The sequence below is a fragment of the Musa acuminata genome, chromosome BXJ2-11 (genome assembly GCF_036884655.1).
Source record: "Musa acuminata AAA Group cultivar baxijiao chromosome BXJ2-11, Cavendish_Baxijiao_AAA, whole genome shotgun sequence".
Taxonomy (NCBI): domain Eukaryota; kingdom Viridiplantae; phylum Streptophyta; class Magnoliopsida; order Zingiberales; family Musaceae; genus Musa; species Musa acuminata.
This window is the reverse complement of record NC_088348.1, coordinates 4,329,770-4,346,051: the sequence shown is the minus strand read 5'-3', so window position 1 is coordinate 4,346,051 and position 16,282 is coordinate 4,329,770. Positions and strand designations below refer to the sequence as shown.

Below are 16,282 nucleotides of genomic sequence, written 5' to 3'. Positions count from 1 at the left end.
AGGAGGAGGAAGCGGTCAAAGCTGCGCTAGCAGTCGTGCAGTGCGGGCCTCCTGTAAGTATTTTATTTGAGCATGGCGCGCACAAAGATTCTCTTCATGAAGATGATAAAGGTGGAATTTTGTGGGCCAAGTGAAAAATGGAAGGGATACTATTTTAGTGCTACATTTTTTTTTTTTGAGTATAGAATTCCTCATTGTTTATTGATTTTTAGTAATAGTTAGTGCTACATCACAATCAAGAAGTAGACAACAAAACAAACAATTCCTCATGAGCATCTAATTTTTTTATGAGAATAGTTAGTAGTACATTCATGAACAGAGTTGTGTATTATTTTCTTTAAAAAATAAATAATAAAAATATGATTTGAGTAGAGTCTTATGATAAATTGTCAAGATCTTTATCGATTAGACTAACACACACCTAAAATAATATATCAGTTTGTGTTTGTGAATTATATGTTACAAGCTCTTTTTAGCACTTTTCAGTGCCTCAATCAATTCAAACTTTTCCAAAAAAAAATTGATATCACTATGGTTATTAGTCACTAGTAAAGCTCTACATAACTTTAAAAAAGGACCTAATTTGATGGTCATGATGACCATAATTATTACTATTGCATTAAGAAGCAGCCAAAGAGAGAGAGTGGCATCTACAGTTGATTTAATACTGGGATTGGAGACTTCTGGGAAAGATCATGCCAGCCAAAACATGACAGTCTCTTTCAATGGTTGTTTTCTCTTTCCTGGTTGCACCGGTCAGACAGGAAGAAGAAGCCAAAATGTAGATTAACTTATTGGATGAAGAGCATACCACAAATCTTATTCTCAATGGAAGTCACAGAAATTGTATTAAGTGATGCATGCACTGACAACAGGAAGGCTACTTGAACTGGAAAAGTTGCCATGGTGGTCATAAAAATCATCAATTAGTCTACCACAGCATTTTAACATCAAGTTAAGCATGACACTTCATTCGACTTTAATTTGGTTGGACTTTTCTACAAACATATTTTTGGGAGCACATGGTAGATAACTTGAGCTAACTCAGGTGCATAATGTCAAGAAGAACACATACAAAGAAAACTAAGACCAGAAACACCAGTATTAATAGTTCAGCATAGGAAAACTTTTTGGTGTTGCCTTATATGTATAATAGACAAATTTACACGGGGGGCCAGTTCATTGAGAATGCCAAGGAATTCTCTGGTGCAGAAAGGAACACTAGATCTTAACATAGTTGTCGAACAAGTCTATCAAGGATCAAAATGAGATGGGTGGAAGAAGGTAAAAGATGAAAAGAGATTCAATTACACAACTTGAAAAGGGTTAGTGTTGGACAAGGCAATTCAAGAAGCATTTATCTTTCTCACTTCTTTTACAAATGAAGACGGTATGCTGGAAAGGCAGTATTAAAAATAAATCAAAACCTGTTGAAGTTTTGGTATTTCATATTTCATATCACCTTCTTAATAAAGATGGAGCAAATTGAACTTGGGATTACTAACTGTATCTTGCAGAAAAAGTTCCTACAGTTGAACAAGCGGCAACCGAAGAATCTCTCTCATAACTTATGTATGAACAAACAACATGGTATCCAAAACTTAAGCTTTCCCCAAAAGTAAGAAGATAGAACAAACAATACAGTCCAATTTCCAGTTAAGCACCAAACAATCAAGATACTATACCAAAGACAACAGGACTAGCACTGCAATCGTCACTGTTACCAAGAATGTATAAACAGAACTAAAGAGAAACTGGAAAATATTAGTAGTAAATACACAAAAATGAAAAGAAAGAAATCATCTACCTAATCTAAAGAAAGAAATATTAGTAGCAAATACACAGAAATAAAGTAGAATAAGAAAGAAATCATCTACCTAATCTAATCTATCATGATAGCGAACCTCTTAAAGTACTGTTGCTATTTCTCCCGCTACTAACATCATTGCTCAAAAAGCATAACTGAATGTCTGCCCAATCTATCACTACCACAAGCCTCCAAACAACCATGGCAGCTAAAGATGTAGAAGGATGAACCCAGTACATGAGGCTCCTGTTAATGCACATCTGGATATATGCAGTCCTATCCCTACAAGTAGAGAACTTGTTTCCGCATTGCAGCTAAAGATGCAGGTGACTATATTTCCCTACATATTTACCTAAATCTGTCAAACTTCAATTCTATCAACCTGCCTGAAGATGTATAACTCCAAAAACAGCTATAAAGAGCACAATATCTATGTAGAAGTCTGTGATATCAATAAACGCTCATAAAGAGCACCATATCTTCACAGAACCATGCCTTTTCTTGGCATAAACTCTGGAATCATCATTTTAATTTATCTACAAGAAAAGGCAAATGCATATGTTCCACACATAATGTACATTAAATTCTGAACCTCATAAAAATAGTGATTTTTCTTTTCAAGTGTCAGGTTGATCTCAGACGAATCAAAAACCAAGTCTTTATTGGGATGCTATTTATAGAGATTTCTCAACACTGTATTTTGAAGACTGAAGGGAAAAATAACTGAAGGGTAAGAAGATCCTCCGTGATGTGTAGAGAAAAACTTATACAAATGGAGGTTAGTGACCCAGCAGATGTCCAGCAATTCTATGTTTTAAATCAAGACATCATTGTTAGCACATTTTGATGACGTTACAGCCACAATACTCTTCAAAAGGAATCTTTTTGCTATGTTACTAGGCACATGGAACGAATTGATAACTTGGCCCTCCAAACCATGGCACCAATATTTAAAAAAAAAATCCACTTGACAAAACAGCTATCCTATCGTTGCTGTATTTTAGAGGATTTCTTTTTAAATTCTGTTCTTCCCAGAAGCAAATCAAACCAAATTAGCTTTTGAACATTACTAGGATGTAACATTGGTGTCAATTATAATGTAGATTGAAGAAGATATTCTTTGTGGAGTAAAAGCAGAATTGTAAAGCTGAGGAACATTAGAATTGCTAAGTGTTCACCAACTTACCCTGAGATAGACAACTTAAGATATATTAAGTTCTTTTGTGGTCTATGAGCTAGAATGTTAAGCCATTAGGAAAGATGCTATTCAAATAATTAGATATTTATCATGAATGAAAATAGCATGATAAAATTAAATAGAAACAAAGAAAGTATTTTTTTTCTGTAAAAGTACATACAGAAAAATATGGAAAGAAAGAAGAAAAACATGAGAAAGGCAACCAGTTTTCTAACAATGATCTGCAACTTACCAGATTTCTAACATACACTTCCAAACTTGGATTCTCATTTAAAACAATAGAGAGAGAACTACATGCCATCTTCAACAAAACTTCTGTCGGATCCATAGGCCAACAATTTAAGCTAATTTTCCATATCTCCACAATAATAATAATTAAGACAACTCTTCACCATAACAAAATCTTAAACTCAGATTGTAACCAGATGTTAGTCATTCAGTAGCCATTCTATTGTTGTTCGAATCTGAAGCAGAAATCACCATTTACCCTACAAACGCTTTAACTGCAACATGATATCCTACTTTGACACCACTGAATTTCCCTGAGCCTCAATAAAATAGTTTCACTAAAGCAGAGATAAATTTCCCATTAAAGAATGAACTGTCGAAGGTAAGATGGAAGATGCAAACAAGGATAGCGAAAAATAAAAAAAATACGCCAAACATAGATGCATGGGTGGAACTTGTCACATTGAATGCTGTTCATAACAAAATTGTTTCGAGTTAGAATTGCTATGTAGGTGTTCCCCCAGAAAATCTATCAACGAAATACAGAAGCCCTCCTAATTGAAACTGCAATATAGAACACTGGATTTGCAGTACAACTGGGTGGGAAGTCTTTAAGAACCATCAAAATTTGGATCCAGATAATTTGTTGAAATATGATCCCTGCACATTGTAAACTACTTTGTTGAAATATAATTTGTTGAAATTGAGAACACAAATTACTTTCAAATGGAATAGTTAAAACAGAAAAACACGGCTGAATTTGTAAAGTACAGCTATCAAATAAGTGAAGCAATTGCAGCTCCTACAACGAACTTCTGGATTAGTTTTTAAGCAGCAGTAAAAAAGTTCCTTCAGTACAAAGAATGTTGCAAAGGGATGCTTACCTAGCACATGTTCCTCCAAACCTAGCATATTTTACTGTATCGGTACTGCCTCTGTTATCCCATAGCAAGATTCCGTTCTGCAAGAATGAGCATAAATGAACTTTATAGGTTTAAAAATTGCCTCCTACCATAAAATAAAGATACATAAGTTGATGAATGTAGGAGACTAGGAACCAGAAAAAGATCATACATAAGATACAGAAAGATGCAGCCGTATGATGGAATATCCCCTCAAACTACACCTTACTAAATACATTCAAATAATGACAACCAAAGCAATAAGAAATTAGGTGACAGTAAAATGGCCATAACTTCACAGGTTGTTGCATGGCGATGTTTATGGATTATTGTCGTCACAACAAACATACTTCTTGGCACTAACTAACAAAGCAATAAAAGGTCCTTCTTCGTCCAATGACAAATTAAAATACCAAGCATTATCCAGAAATGAAACAATTATTGGAGCTTAAACATCCGAACTTTCAAAGAAACCAGGGGAAGTTATCCACTTTCAGTCAAATTGACATAATAATACCAAATCCCAACACCATCAGTACTAGCAGAATCTTAGATAAACAATATAAAACTCCTTGAAAACCAAATCGACCAGCCAAAACACGCACTTTGAACTCAAAAGAATTCCATCTTTAAGCATACAATGGCCTCTCAGTCCATGCCCCTGAGACATGCCCATTCTCGCAAACATATGCCCGGACAACTGGCTCCCCGTCATCATGAAACCCAAAGACCCTCCTCAAGCAAAATGCGGAGTGAAGATCCCAGGTCTCCCTGCAAGCACAGAATGCACAGTCCAACGCAATCTTGCCCCTGTTCGAGTCGCTTATCGTCTTCCACACTCTTGATCGCTTAAAGTTCTTGAAAACCCCTCTAAATAGCATGTATTTCCGCTTCTCCTCCGCGTGAATGCATCCAGGCCAGTCACATATGTAGAGACAATCACCCCTAAAACGGCTGGCGAGCAGCTTGTTCCCCTGCTCACGGCTAAGAGACCAAGGCCCAGAAGCCAAATGGGAGCCTACCGGCCCAACCCTCTGCTTCTTCCTCTTCTTGGGAGCAACCGAGCCGACTCTGACGGGAGGTTCACCCGGAGACGGATCGATCGGCGTCAAGGTGGCATCTTGGGACTCGGAATGATCGTAGACGGTGTCGAAGTAGAGGTCATCAAAGAGGGACCAACAAGAATCGGCGGCCTCGGAAGGGATCAGAGGGAGGGGGTTTGGGGGATCGCTGGAGGTGGAAGACGAGGAGGAGGAGGATGAGGAGGAGAGGGGGGGGACGAAGATATGGGGTCCGATGTCACGCTCGAGGCCGAAGTCAGAGTGCTCGAGGAGGATGCCGGCGCGGAGGAGACCGGGACAGCAGACGGAGATCTTGTGCAGGGACGGCCAAGCGGCGGAGGGGAGGAGATCGGAGGGGAGAGAACGGGAGCAGCGGGAGCGGTAGCAGACGTTGCGAACGAGGTAGGAGAGGCGGGCAGAGACGCAGGCGAGGCGGGCCCAGTCGCGGGGATCGACCTCGAGCTTGGCGAGGATGTTGAGGACGATGTCGTCGGAGAGGAGCGCGAAAGGGGAAGAGGCTCCGCCTGAGTCGGTGGTTGGGGTGGCCGCGGTGGAGGAGGCGGACGAGGAGGGTAACGTCATCGGAGCGATAAAAATGAGATCTTTTTGGGAACAAGGGATGACAGCAAAATTGAGGGGAGGAGGAGGGAACCAAGAGATGAGCTCAATATATATTGTGTATTTCTTTTTTATATTATTTTTAAGGAATAGTTGGATAATGAAAAGAGTCCTATTTATTTTCTATTTTTCTCTTCATTATTCTTATTCGATTTTTCTTTATTTTCTCTTTTTTTCTATATTGTTTTTCTTAGATTTTTTTCCTTTTTTTATTTTTATATATTTTCAATTATTTTTAAGGGGGGAGTAATACTTCTTTGTTTGCGTTTTGAGATTACATAGAAAAAAGGCAATGGGAAAAAAGTGATAAAAATAAACAATTGTGAACACATGAATGACTGTTGTGTTCCACTCTAAATTGTATGTTTTAGAATTTCTTTTTCCTTTATCCATATTGTTAGCAATTTGATAGAAAAAATAAAAAAAACAAAAAAATTGCATTTATAACTTATAATATAAAATAATCAAAAGATATAATGTTATCTAATATATTTTAAAACATAAAAAACAATTACCATTGGAAGCAAAAAAAACAAAAAAAAAAAGATAGGTGTAGGCAGAGCCTTAATCTCTAACAAATATATTTACTAAATTTTGTTGGTTTAATTTGATATTAAAAATATAGAAAAGATGGACGGACGGTTCGATTTTACTTTTTTTTTTTTTTAAGCCAATTAGAACATAAATTATTGGTGATAAAAAAAAGATTAGACTAAATAAATAATCCATACTTCATGGATAATTCTTTACAAAGGTAAGTGGGAAAATCCAGACAAGAACCTTAGATAATGATCTGTTAAATTTAACTGAGTTAATTAGCATCTTATAATGATCTGTCAAATCTTTATTTGTTAAATATTATTAATTAAACATTAAAAAAAAGGATAGACTTTAGACTCATGACATATTTTGATATCATCTTAAGATTTAATATATAGAAAATTAAATTATTCGAAACAATCTAATACATGATAATATTACTAAATATATAATATTTGTATTATATATATTTAGTAGATAAATAAATATGAGCAATTGCTCGAAAAAAATATCATCTTTTCAAAATTATCAAACAGTGATCCTCTATTTTTAATCTTCCAAAAATATATTTCAAAAAAACTATTATTTTTACGGTTTGGTTTTTATCCACACAAAACACGTTTTTGTTTTAAAAATAGTATATATTTTTTTTAAAATAAAAATACTATGTAGTGTTGTTTCAAAAATACTATATAATATTTTTAAATATATATATATATAATTATGGTAAAAAAATAAAATTTAGATTAAAAATGCATAATAATTGTTTAAGGTATTTTTTGGAATTTTAAATTAAAAATCACTGTTTAAAATTTTGAAAGAGATGTCACTCGACAAAAAATCTAAAAGAAATATTTTCTGGGACAATCGACCGATAAGGATTTGAAAGATTTGCACAATCGACAGTGGCGGCACAGAAAAATCTGCCATGAACATAAAGAGGAATGTGTCAGTGTTCATGAAAGCATAGAACAGAGATGACAGAGTCTCTCTTTCCTTTCACCAGCCTCGGGACAAACCTCAACGTAGTAAGTAGTATACAAACAGATTCCCACTAAGGATAGAATACATGCCTCCAATAATACAAGCTACGGGACAAGACAACGGAGGAGCAGAACCTGCGGCTGAGAGCCGCCCACAGTCTTCGCGGGACAGAACGGAGATGGAAGACACCTCTCTATCTTATCTCTCTCTCTCTCTCGACTCATGCATCATGTTGTTCGTTGGACCACTTGCAAAAGGGTGGCGGAGAGCATCCGGGGGAACGTGTGGTAGACGCTGTGAGCATACCGCGGAATGCGATGGGAGAAAGAGAGCGAGAGTGAGTGCTCATGGTTTCGAGAAAACCACCTGTGCGTCCGCCATCTCCGAGATGACAGAACTGATAAGGTTGTGCAGGATAACAAGTGGTGGTATAGTGGAGGAGAGAATGGAGGAGAGCGTGCATAACACGAGCCAACGTAAACGAAAGTGAATCGAGACTCCAACTTCAGGGGTTCTTCTATCTCGTTCGAGGATTGCAGTGTAGTTCAGTGCAAACCTCTACGTTGGCGAGACCTCGCCGGAGCCCAAAACAAAAGCATTTCACTGCACAGGGAAAACAAAGAAATGAAGGCATTGGAGTTTGTTGACATTTCGCTTGCTGTGATATACTATTCTTCTTTTTCTTCCTTTGCTTTATGAATTTTCCTTCTTTTTAGTCTTTTTTTTTCGGAGAGAAAAAAAAATTATCTCGGTTGTGTAATAAAATTAATGCTCTATATTCAAAAAATAAATAAATAAATAAATAAAGCTCAGCTCTTCGAAGCACAAAAGCATAGGAAACTAATCGAGACTCACTTTATCACTTGTGTAGTAATCTTTCTAGATTCAAAGGGAAGAGAATCCATAATATTTTTTTGGTAGTTTATTGTTCTATACTTCATTTGTTGCAACTTTCCCTTTTCTATTTTAATAATGATTCCTATATAATCGCAATAAATTTGATGTATAGCGAAAAATCATATCATATGTAAAAAATTACATTAAAAAACACTATAATCATTTGATAAGTTTGTTCAACCCCTAACGACCTTAATTATCAATTTTATTGTACATTTTGATGTTCTATAAAATGATTACTTGAAAGTTTAAGGATGATTTTGTATCGAAATTAAAATTATTTTAGTATATGCCAAAATAAAAGATGACATGTCACTTTATATTTTGGTTTACGTATTTTATTTTTTTAAATATTTGTGTTAAGTTATTATGATAAAAAAAATGAGACATTATCTAGTGATAGTGTTTTTTTTTTTGTTACTAAATAAAAATAGTATAACTGAGATTTAATTAGTTCAAACTTATACCAACCTTAGTTATCGAATTTATTATATGTATTGAGGTTTTATAAAATGATTTATACAATAATATACGTGATTTTGGATGGGAATAAAAAAATAACTTTAATACATTTCAATATAAACGATGGGAAATTTCTTTCGTCACTTAGTATCTAGACTTATCTCTTTGGGTTCATTAATTATGAAAGAATAATGATAAATAAGGAGATATTATTCAATTGTAAGATTTTTTTTATAAAATTTATAAAATTTGAGGTGGATTCTAAAAAATTGTTAATTATGAAAAAATTTCATAGATCAACTCAATTTTCAAAATTTTCAAATTTTTTTATTTTTTAAATAATGATTTTACCCATAATCACTTTCGTAGTTAATCACCTAAAAATGTTAACCTTTTGTCGCTATGATTAATATACTTATCAAACTCTTATAAATTAATTTTAGTCTTATGCACTTCTAATATAAAACTAATCAAAATATTATATTTTTTTCTATTCAAGAGCTCAATAATCTCGTCGAGACCCAATATAACATAGATGAAATTATTTTCTACTTACACCTTTTCACTATGATCAAATACTAAATTAGCTTACGACCCAAGATAGACTAATTAACACATTAATTTTATTTAACCTAAACTAATGATTAAGATAATTAAGCTAAAATTGATAATAATATACTCATCATATTCTTATAAACTAATTTTAGTCTTGATCCCTTCTGCAGATTATAACCGCACTGCATCAACGCCATCCATCAAGGATGATGCGAATCTCGATGTTTGTCATAGGATGCACAGCCCGCAGATCATATCCACGCCGCATCAACACCATCCATCAAGGCCTAAAGCGAATCTCGATATTAGTCATATGATGCCGTCGAGGGCTGACGCAAATCCCAATCATAGGACGTGCAACGATCAGATCATACCCATGCCGCATCATCGCCGTCCATCAAGGCCTGACGTGAATATCGATATTTATCACAGGATGCGCAGCCCGCAAATCATATCCTCATCGCATCAACGCCATCCATCATGACCTGTCACGAATCTCGAAATTCATCAAAGGCGGCGCAGGCCGCCGATTCGCGTCAACGCAAACCGATCTAGGTCTGATGTCAATTTCGATATTAATCATATGACTGCGTGCCTGTCCCGAAGCTCCGGTGCCTCGAGTGCGGGGAGCATTCTCGCTAGAGACGGGTTTCTACGGTTCATATATAAGACCATCCTTACGTGGCAAATGATGAGGCCCTTTCCACACGCCCCTTACACAAAGCCGTGTGTGGAAACCTCACCCGCCCCTCTCTCGTGCTAAACTTCATCACTCCGGTTAGTCATCCCAAACGGACTCCCGATCTGCCGGGGGATCGATTTCTTTCTAGGGCTTTGTGCGGCCGATCCATTCATCCTGTATTGGATTGGATTCCGAGGTTCTCCAATCCCCTATCCTATATCATTGCGACGAACTCAATTCTTGAGGTTATTTGTTTGATTTTGATCTCCTTTGTTCTTGATCCGAGCCCTCGATTCGGGGATTTTGGGATGTATGTATGTTCATTACTTTGTTTCGTGAGGCCCTTATGAATTTGTGAGTGGAGATTCTGATAGCAATTCAGATTTGGGGATTTTTGTTCTTTGAATATTTGATTGTAGAATACGGAGGGATTTGATGAACTATGGATGGCAACAAGGATGAAGCTGCAAGATGCGTCAAGATAGCTAAGTCCGCTTTAGCATCCGGAGATAAGCAGCGGGCTCTAAAACTCATCAGAATCGCGCGAAGATTGGATCATTCTCTTCCTCTGGATGGTTTGCTTGTTGCTTGCGAGAAGTTAGATGGTTCCGATGCTGTGAACCGCAAGGAAGAGGTAGCAGCAGATCGAGTTCGCGAAGAGCCATCGTGCTCCAAGGCGGCGGAGACTGCAGGCGAAGGACATGACTACACGGAAGATCATGTTAGGCTGATTCGTCAGATCAAAATGACCAAGGATTACTATGCCGTTCTCGGGGTCGAGAAGAATTGCTCGGTCGAGGATGTCAGGAAGGCTTATAGGAAGTTGTCGCTTAAGGTGCATCCTGACAAGAACAAGGCACCGGGAGCGGAGGAGGCCTTCAAGTCCGTTTGCAAGGCGTTCAAGTGTCTGAGTGATGAGCAATTAAGGCGAAATTATGATCAGATTGGTGTGGCCGAAGATTCCGAGTACAACCTGCAAAACGTTAACATGAGGAGGCGAAGGAGGAGGAGAACCACAAAGAATGACTTCTTGGATGAGGATTTCGACCCGGATGAAATCTTTAGGTCTTTCTTCTTTGGTACTCAAGGCAATGCGTTTCGCACCCAACGAGCTTACAGGGCAAGAGGAATGGGCCAGCATTTCAGGGAACATAATGTTCAAGGAGGAGGTGGAGGGTTTAGTTTCATAGCCTTGTTTCAGATATTGCCAATCTTGCTTTTTTTCCTGTTTTTGTATTTCCCTTTCCCGGAGCCACATTATTCTTTGCAGAAGACTCGTGTATACGAGATTCCTAAGGTTACTGCAAAAGATGGAGTACAGTACTTTGTTAAGTCAGCAGATTTTGAACGAGAGTTTCCTCTAGGAAGTTCTTCAAGAGAGACTCTTGAATACAATGTTTTTAGAGACTATAGAAGCATACTCAACCGATATTGTCGTATTGAACTGCAAAGACGTCAGTGGTCCAGGAGTTATCCCACACCATACTGTGATAAACTTCGGAATCTTCAAGTTGCTTGATGGTCTAGTGAGGTAAATTGCTTTCTTCATTTTCTCTCTTCTTCATATTTTCTGTCAGTTGGAAACTATTTAATCTTGGTAAACACAAATCATGTGGAAACACTAATTGTGCAAATGTATATGCATGTTTTTTCTTAGCACCATCTTATGGACAATTGTCAATGAGATTTCAAAGTCAACTCAAGAGTGTATTTGTGGTCTCCACTGCTTAAGCTAAGGATAGAGATCTCGAATTTATTCCCTGATTTGATAGTTGGGCACTGACTCAACTCTTCATGTGGTAGTATTGACGCACTAAATCTTGATTTTGATCTTTCAAAACACAAGGTAAAGAGAAGGATGAAAACAATTATAAATAAGTCCTTAGAGATATTCTGCATTCCACCAGTCTATGTAGTACACATATAAGCTTACAACAGTTGAAATGCTCACTTCTGTATTTGTGAAGAAAGTTAGAAATGCTGATGGGTTTGTGCTGTATCCTTGTATATAGGGAAACATTAATGGTTAGTGGTATTTAAGAAAACATCTAGCATGTCGTGGTGCTATTTATAGAAGATATTCCTCTTGACTAATAAGAACTGCTTTGATCTTTGATTTAATTCCATCCATATGAATTTTTGACTTTTGATACCTCTATTTTCTTGAATTTCACTAGACAACATGTGATCACTATTATTTTTCATTTTAGGATTCCATAAAACCATGAGAATTATATTGATCTTACATTACCCTTTTGGACAGGAGTAGCATCTACTTTTAGGGATACTTGTATTGTTGTGAAATCTAGGTGAACAAACAAATATAAAGTGAAAGATATATATTGGAGATGAATCTTGTTGACCCTACAAATTCTATCCATTGTATATTTATTTTTTGAGAAGCTAATGGTAGAGAGTTTTTGTTAAGTCTTCTGTACAAGTTCGACTGTACAGTTTAGCCCATAAGCCACAAGAAGCTTTAGTTTCCAATCTGAAGGGGATGTTGTATGTTCTCAAGATTGTTCCCATGAAGAGAGTCAAGGCAACATTGTCTTTCTCGTCCCATGTTATTTCTTGTTCACAAAGAACACCGTAAAAACTGTTAACTGATTTTCTTTATCAAATAAAAGTAGAGTGAGAATGAAGCAAATTGAGGCACAGATGCAGAAAACTAAATCCTAGGTATTTGTAGCTTTTCTAATACGGCTGATGTTATAAACTTGCTTTAGGAATTGTATCTGGATTTCATGCTTCAACAGGAACTAAAAAGTTCTTTTTCGATACATCACCCTCAAATGTTCAAAACTCCCAGGAATGGTAGTAACACTCAAATTTTTTATAGAAAGCAGTGCCATGTTCTACCTGTTGCTAGAATAAACCAGTAATGTCATAAATATTTTATATATTCTACTGTTGGCTCTGGTTGTCCATGAAGATCATTGTATATAGTATAATAAAAGGGAAGGAATAATTGGAAACCAATTGAAATGCTTTTGTCTTAAACCTTCTCATTGGGAGCACAATTTTGTTTCATAATTCCAGTGTATCTTATGGAATTTCTAGGAACATTAATCTGCTACTGATGTTGGCTGGTGGAAGTTAGAAGAACATGCTGAAGTAGTGTGTTCTGATTCGTCATGCATATTTATTTTCTTATTGATGCGTTTAAGTTCTCAAAAGGCAAAACATATTGTTCCATGCTCCCATGCACATGATATATCTTGCTTTTTAATGCATGCTCATACATAAGAGATTTATCTAATGCTATCTTGGGTTACTGATCCCATTTCATCGAATGTTCATTTTCATATGTTGCCTGTAAATGCTTGAAGCAGCTGAAGTGTTGCTATCAGCATGAAATATAAAGTTTTTGATACAGGATGCTGTTATCAGCATGACATATTAAGCTTTTAAATGCATACTTAGACAGTTTGCTTTGTCTTTATTTTCAATCCATTTGAACATCTCAAATGTTTTTTTCCCCTTAATCAGGACATAAATCATCTAAGCGGCTTCTTGGTGACTCTGCAGGGTTCATGGAGGTTTCTTCAAGTTGGTAATGAAGAATTCTATTAACAATCTGAGTTGCCATATAAATCAAAGAGGATGTTACTTGCACAATATAAGAGAGAGATAGGTTGATCATTCACGAAGGAACATGACTTGGTGCTGATAGGTCTGGTGGTTGATAGACCTATATTTGTAAGACTGGCATTGAAAGCAAGCAAATCAGGGAAAAGGATACTCCGTGTGACAAGTTACCTATAACTATAGATGATCCTTGTCTTTGATAATTTCGAATTGTGTGCCTTACGATTTTATCTCTGCAAAGAAGTAATGTTACAAGGAGAATGTCAACCGGCAGGCTTCAGCTAGTGATCAATTTGATGATCGGTTGCTTGCAATTTGAGCATCATTTCTTGTTTAAAGTACCTGATAACTCGCTGCAATTTATCTTTGTCTAGTGCTTTGTTATGGGTTTTACCATCTTTTTCTGCAGGTAAATACTATAGTTCAATTGATTCAACCCACTATGTGATCGTGTGGTCGTCAATCTGGATACTGATGGGATCCCGTTAAATTTCCAGCTCATAATTTGTAATTTTCTGGAAGTGCTGATGATCAATTGACATCCGGATTGTCTGCTTACACCGTCATTGATTAATTTCTGAAAGCTGTTTTTGCATAATATATCAAAAGGTATGAAACTTTTCTTATGCACAATTTGGCATTCATTTTCCCTCCAAAACATCTACTATTGTCTACTAACCTGGATCATATGCATCAATTCATCATTTTCTCCCTCTGTCGAGGATCAGTTCTTCATTATACCGGAGAGTTGCAGCCATGACGCCGTGCTGACATCAATAATTGAACTCGACGTTCCCTCCTCATCGACAGGCACCAAAAATCTACGGCGCAGATTAGAGATCGCGTCACCGGCAAGTCGCCAGGGTTGACAAGAAGCGTCTTGAAATGTCGTAACAAGTCAACAGCCAAAATAAGTAAAATCGCCGACGTGTAACCGCAAGCTTCGTCCTCTTTCGTTTGCACAACGTCATCCCCCATCACCCTCGTCCATTGCTGACTAGGAAACCTCCAAACAGGTATTGAAACATCTCTTCCTCAGAAATGTCAATCGTCAATCCACAAATCCAGGTGTCTCCTTTCAGACGAAACACATCGAGCCCAACCGCCCATGCAGCCACTCCTCATTGTTGTAAATTCGAGAAGAGGATACACTTCCAAAGCAAACCTACTGCATCCTCTTGGACTGTTTCATGACTCATCGTGTCACTCGCACGCATCAACCTTCTCAATACAAGTATTACAGACTCTCTACAGCAAGCTCAGGAGCAGTGAAACCATATGGAGGTCCAAGTTCAAAGATCCACCATCTTAGCTCCTCATGCCCATCCCCTCAAGGAAGTTCCACTCACCATATTCGATCTCTTCGCCTCCAACATCAACATCGCGGTGCTCTTCGCCTTCACCGCGCCGACCCCCTCCAACACCGAGATCATCGAGGGCTTGTCGAAGACATTGGTGCACTTCCCCTTACTCACGTCTCAGCTCGATTACAGCCACCTCCGACGTCGCCCCTGCCTTGTAGTCGGAGGCAAAGGCGGGGGCGCACTGGTGGTGGAAGCAACGGTGGACGCGGACTTGTCGGACTTCCTGCCGCTCGAACCCTCGGCGAACTTCCATCTGCTGCACCCTCCGACGGAAGAAACCCACCACTTGTTCCAAGTCCAACTCAACCGGTTCAAGTGCGGCGGCCTCGTGGTGGCCACGATCACTCACCACAGGGTGGCCGATGGCCAGTCCATGAGCACCTTCTTCGTTGCATGGGGAGAGACGATACGTGGCACGCCCGTCACCTCACTTCCTGTGTACGATCAATCGTGGATCAAGCCGCGATCCCCACCGAAGTGCGAGTTCCAGCACTGGGATCTCGAGTTCGTGCGCGTTCCACCTTATCGTAATGGTTCAACTTCGAATCATCAGGACGAGGATCCCAGCAAAATCACAAACATATTGCTGCGCTACTCATCCGAGTTCATAACCACTAAGCTGAAGCCCGAGACGAAAGGGAAGTACACGACCTTTGAGACTGTGTTAGCCCACCTTTGGAGGAAGATAACCATGGCTCGTGGCCTCGATGACCGGAGGCATACCATGATCCGTGTTACGGTGAACGGCCGACCACGAATGAGACCTCCGGTTCCAAATGAGTTTGTTGGCAATCTGGTCTTGAACGCGTATCCCGAGTCGAACGTGAAGCTACTCCTCCAGGGAGGCGTAGAGCGGGCTGCCAAGATCATCCATGACGCCATTCGCAGGATCGACGAGAGCTATTTCCAGTCGATTATAGATTTCGGGGCGATGCACGGAGAGGATGACCTCGTGCCCGTTTATGATACAGATGGAGACGTGTTATCGCCCAACCTGGAGGTGGATAGCTGGCTAAGGTTTCGTTTCCAGGAGGTGGACTTCGGTGGCGGAGGGAAGTTGTGTGCTTTCCTTCCGACTTGGGTGCCTTTCGAGGGTTTGGTCATCTTCGTCCCGGGTTTGGAGCAGGATGGGGGTTTAAATGTTGTTGTCGCGTTGTTTGAAGAGCATGCTGAGAAGCTGAGGCAGATCTCTCACTGCTTAATGTGACGCCGCTAAAGCCCGAGGTTTGCCTGCATGCCTAGCGATGATGGAGGTTTTGTTGCAGGGGTTATCGTCGTATGATGAGTTGAATGACTGTAATAAGTGAATCATCTACCTCGCGTTACCTACGTATGTGGTTGAGCCAAACCCTAATAATTCTGTCTTTTTTGCTGTGTGACCTGTCTCTCACTA

General features: G+C 38.4%; 3 protein-coding genes across 6 annotated transcripts; 2 read left to right on the top strand and 1 right to left on the bottom strand.

The window, feature by feature from the left end:
* Positions 1 to 32: 32 nt before the first annotated feature.
* LOC135627796 (phytochrome A-associated F-box protein-like) lies at positions 33 to 5,851 on the bottom strand. 3 transcript variants are annotated; one of them, XM_065134110.1, is made up of 3 exons: positions 4,741 to 5,851; positions 4,118 to 4,194; positions 33 to 51 (listed from the first exon to the last, which is right to left on the bottom strand). In XM_065134110.1, exon 1 carries the CDS (start codon positions 5,776 to 5,778, stop codon positions 4,765 to 4,767), a length of 1,014 nt encoding a protein of 337 aa, XP_064990182.1. In that variant the 5' UTR covers positions 5,779 to 5,851; the 3' UTR covers positions 33 to 51; positions 4,118 to 4,194; positions 4,741 to 4,764. The 3 variants fall into 3 exon arrangements, with proteins under 3 accessions (XP_064990182.1, XP_064990181.1, XP_064990180.1); XM_065134109.1 differs by lacking the exon at positions 33 to 51 and adding an exon at positions 3,671 to 3,907; XM_065134108.1 differs by lacking the exon at positions 33 to 51 and adding an exon at positions 3,671 to 3,893.
* Positions 5,852 to 9,948: 4,097 nt separating this feature from the next.
* On the top strand, positions 9,949 to 13,839 carry LOC135581938 (chaperone protein dnaJ 49-like). 2 transcript variants are annotated; one of them, XM_065133031.1, is made up of 3 exons: positions 9,950 to 10,244; positions 10,354 to 11,465; positions 13,466 to 13,839. In XM_065133031.1, the coding sequence occupies exon 2, from the start codon at positions 10,377 to 10,379 to the stop codon at positions 11,451 to 11,453; it is 1,077 nt and encodes a 358-aa protein (XP_064989103.1). In that variant the 5' UTR covers positions 9,950 to 10,244; positions 10,354 to 10,376; the 3' UTR covers positions 11,454 to 11,465; positions 13,466 to 13,839. The 2 variants fall into 2 exon arrangements, with proteins under 2 accessions (XP_064989104.1, XP_064989103.1); XM_065133032.1 differs by having other exon boundaries at positions 9,949 to 11,465; positions 13,427 to 13,839.
* Positions 13,840 to 14,803: 964 nt separating this feature from the next.
* On the top strand, positions 14,804 to 16,096 carry LOC103970901 (tryptamine hydroxycinnamoyltransferase 2-like). The gene has a single exon (XM_065131535.1). It carries the CDS (start codon positions 14,804 to 14,806, stop codon positions 16,094 to 16,096), a length of 1,293 nt encoding a protein of 430 aa, XP_064987607.1.
* The last annotated feature ends 186 nt before the right edge of the window (positions 16,097 to 16,282 follow it).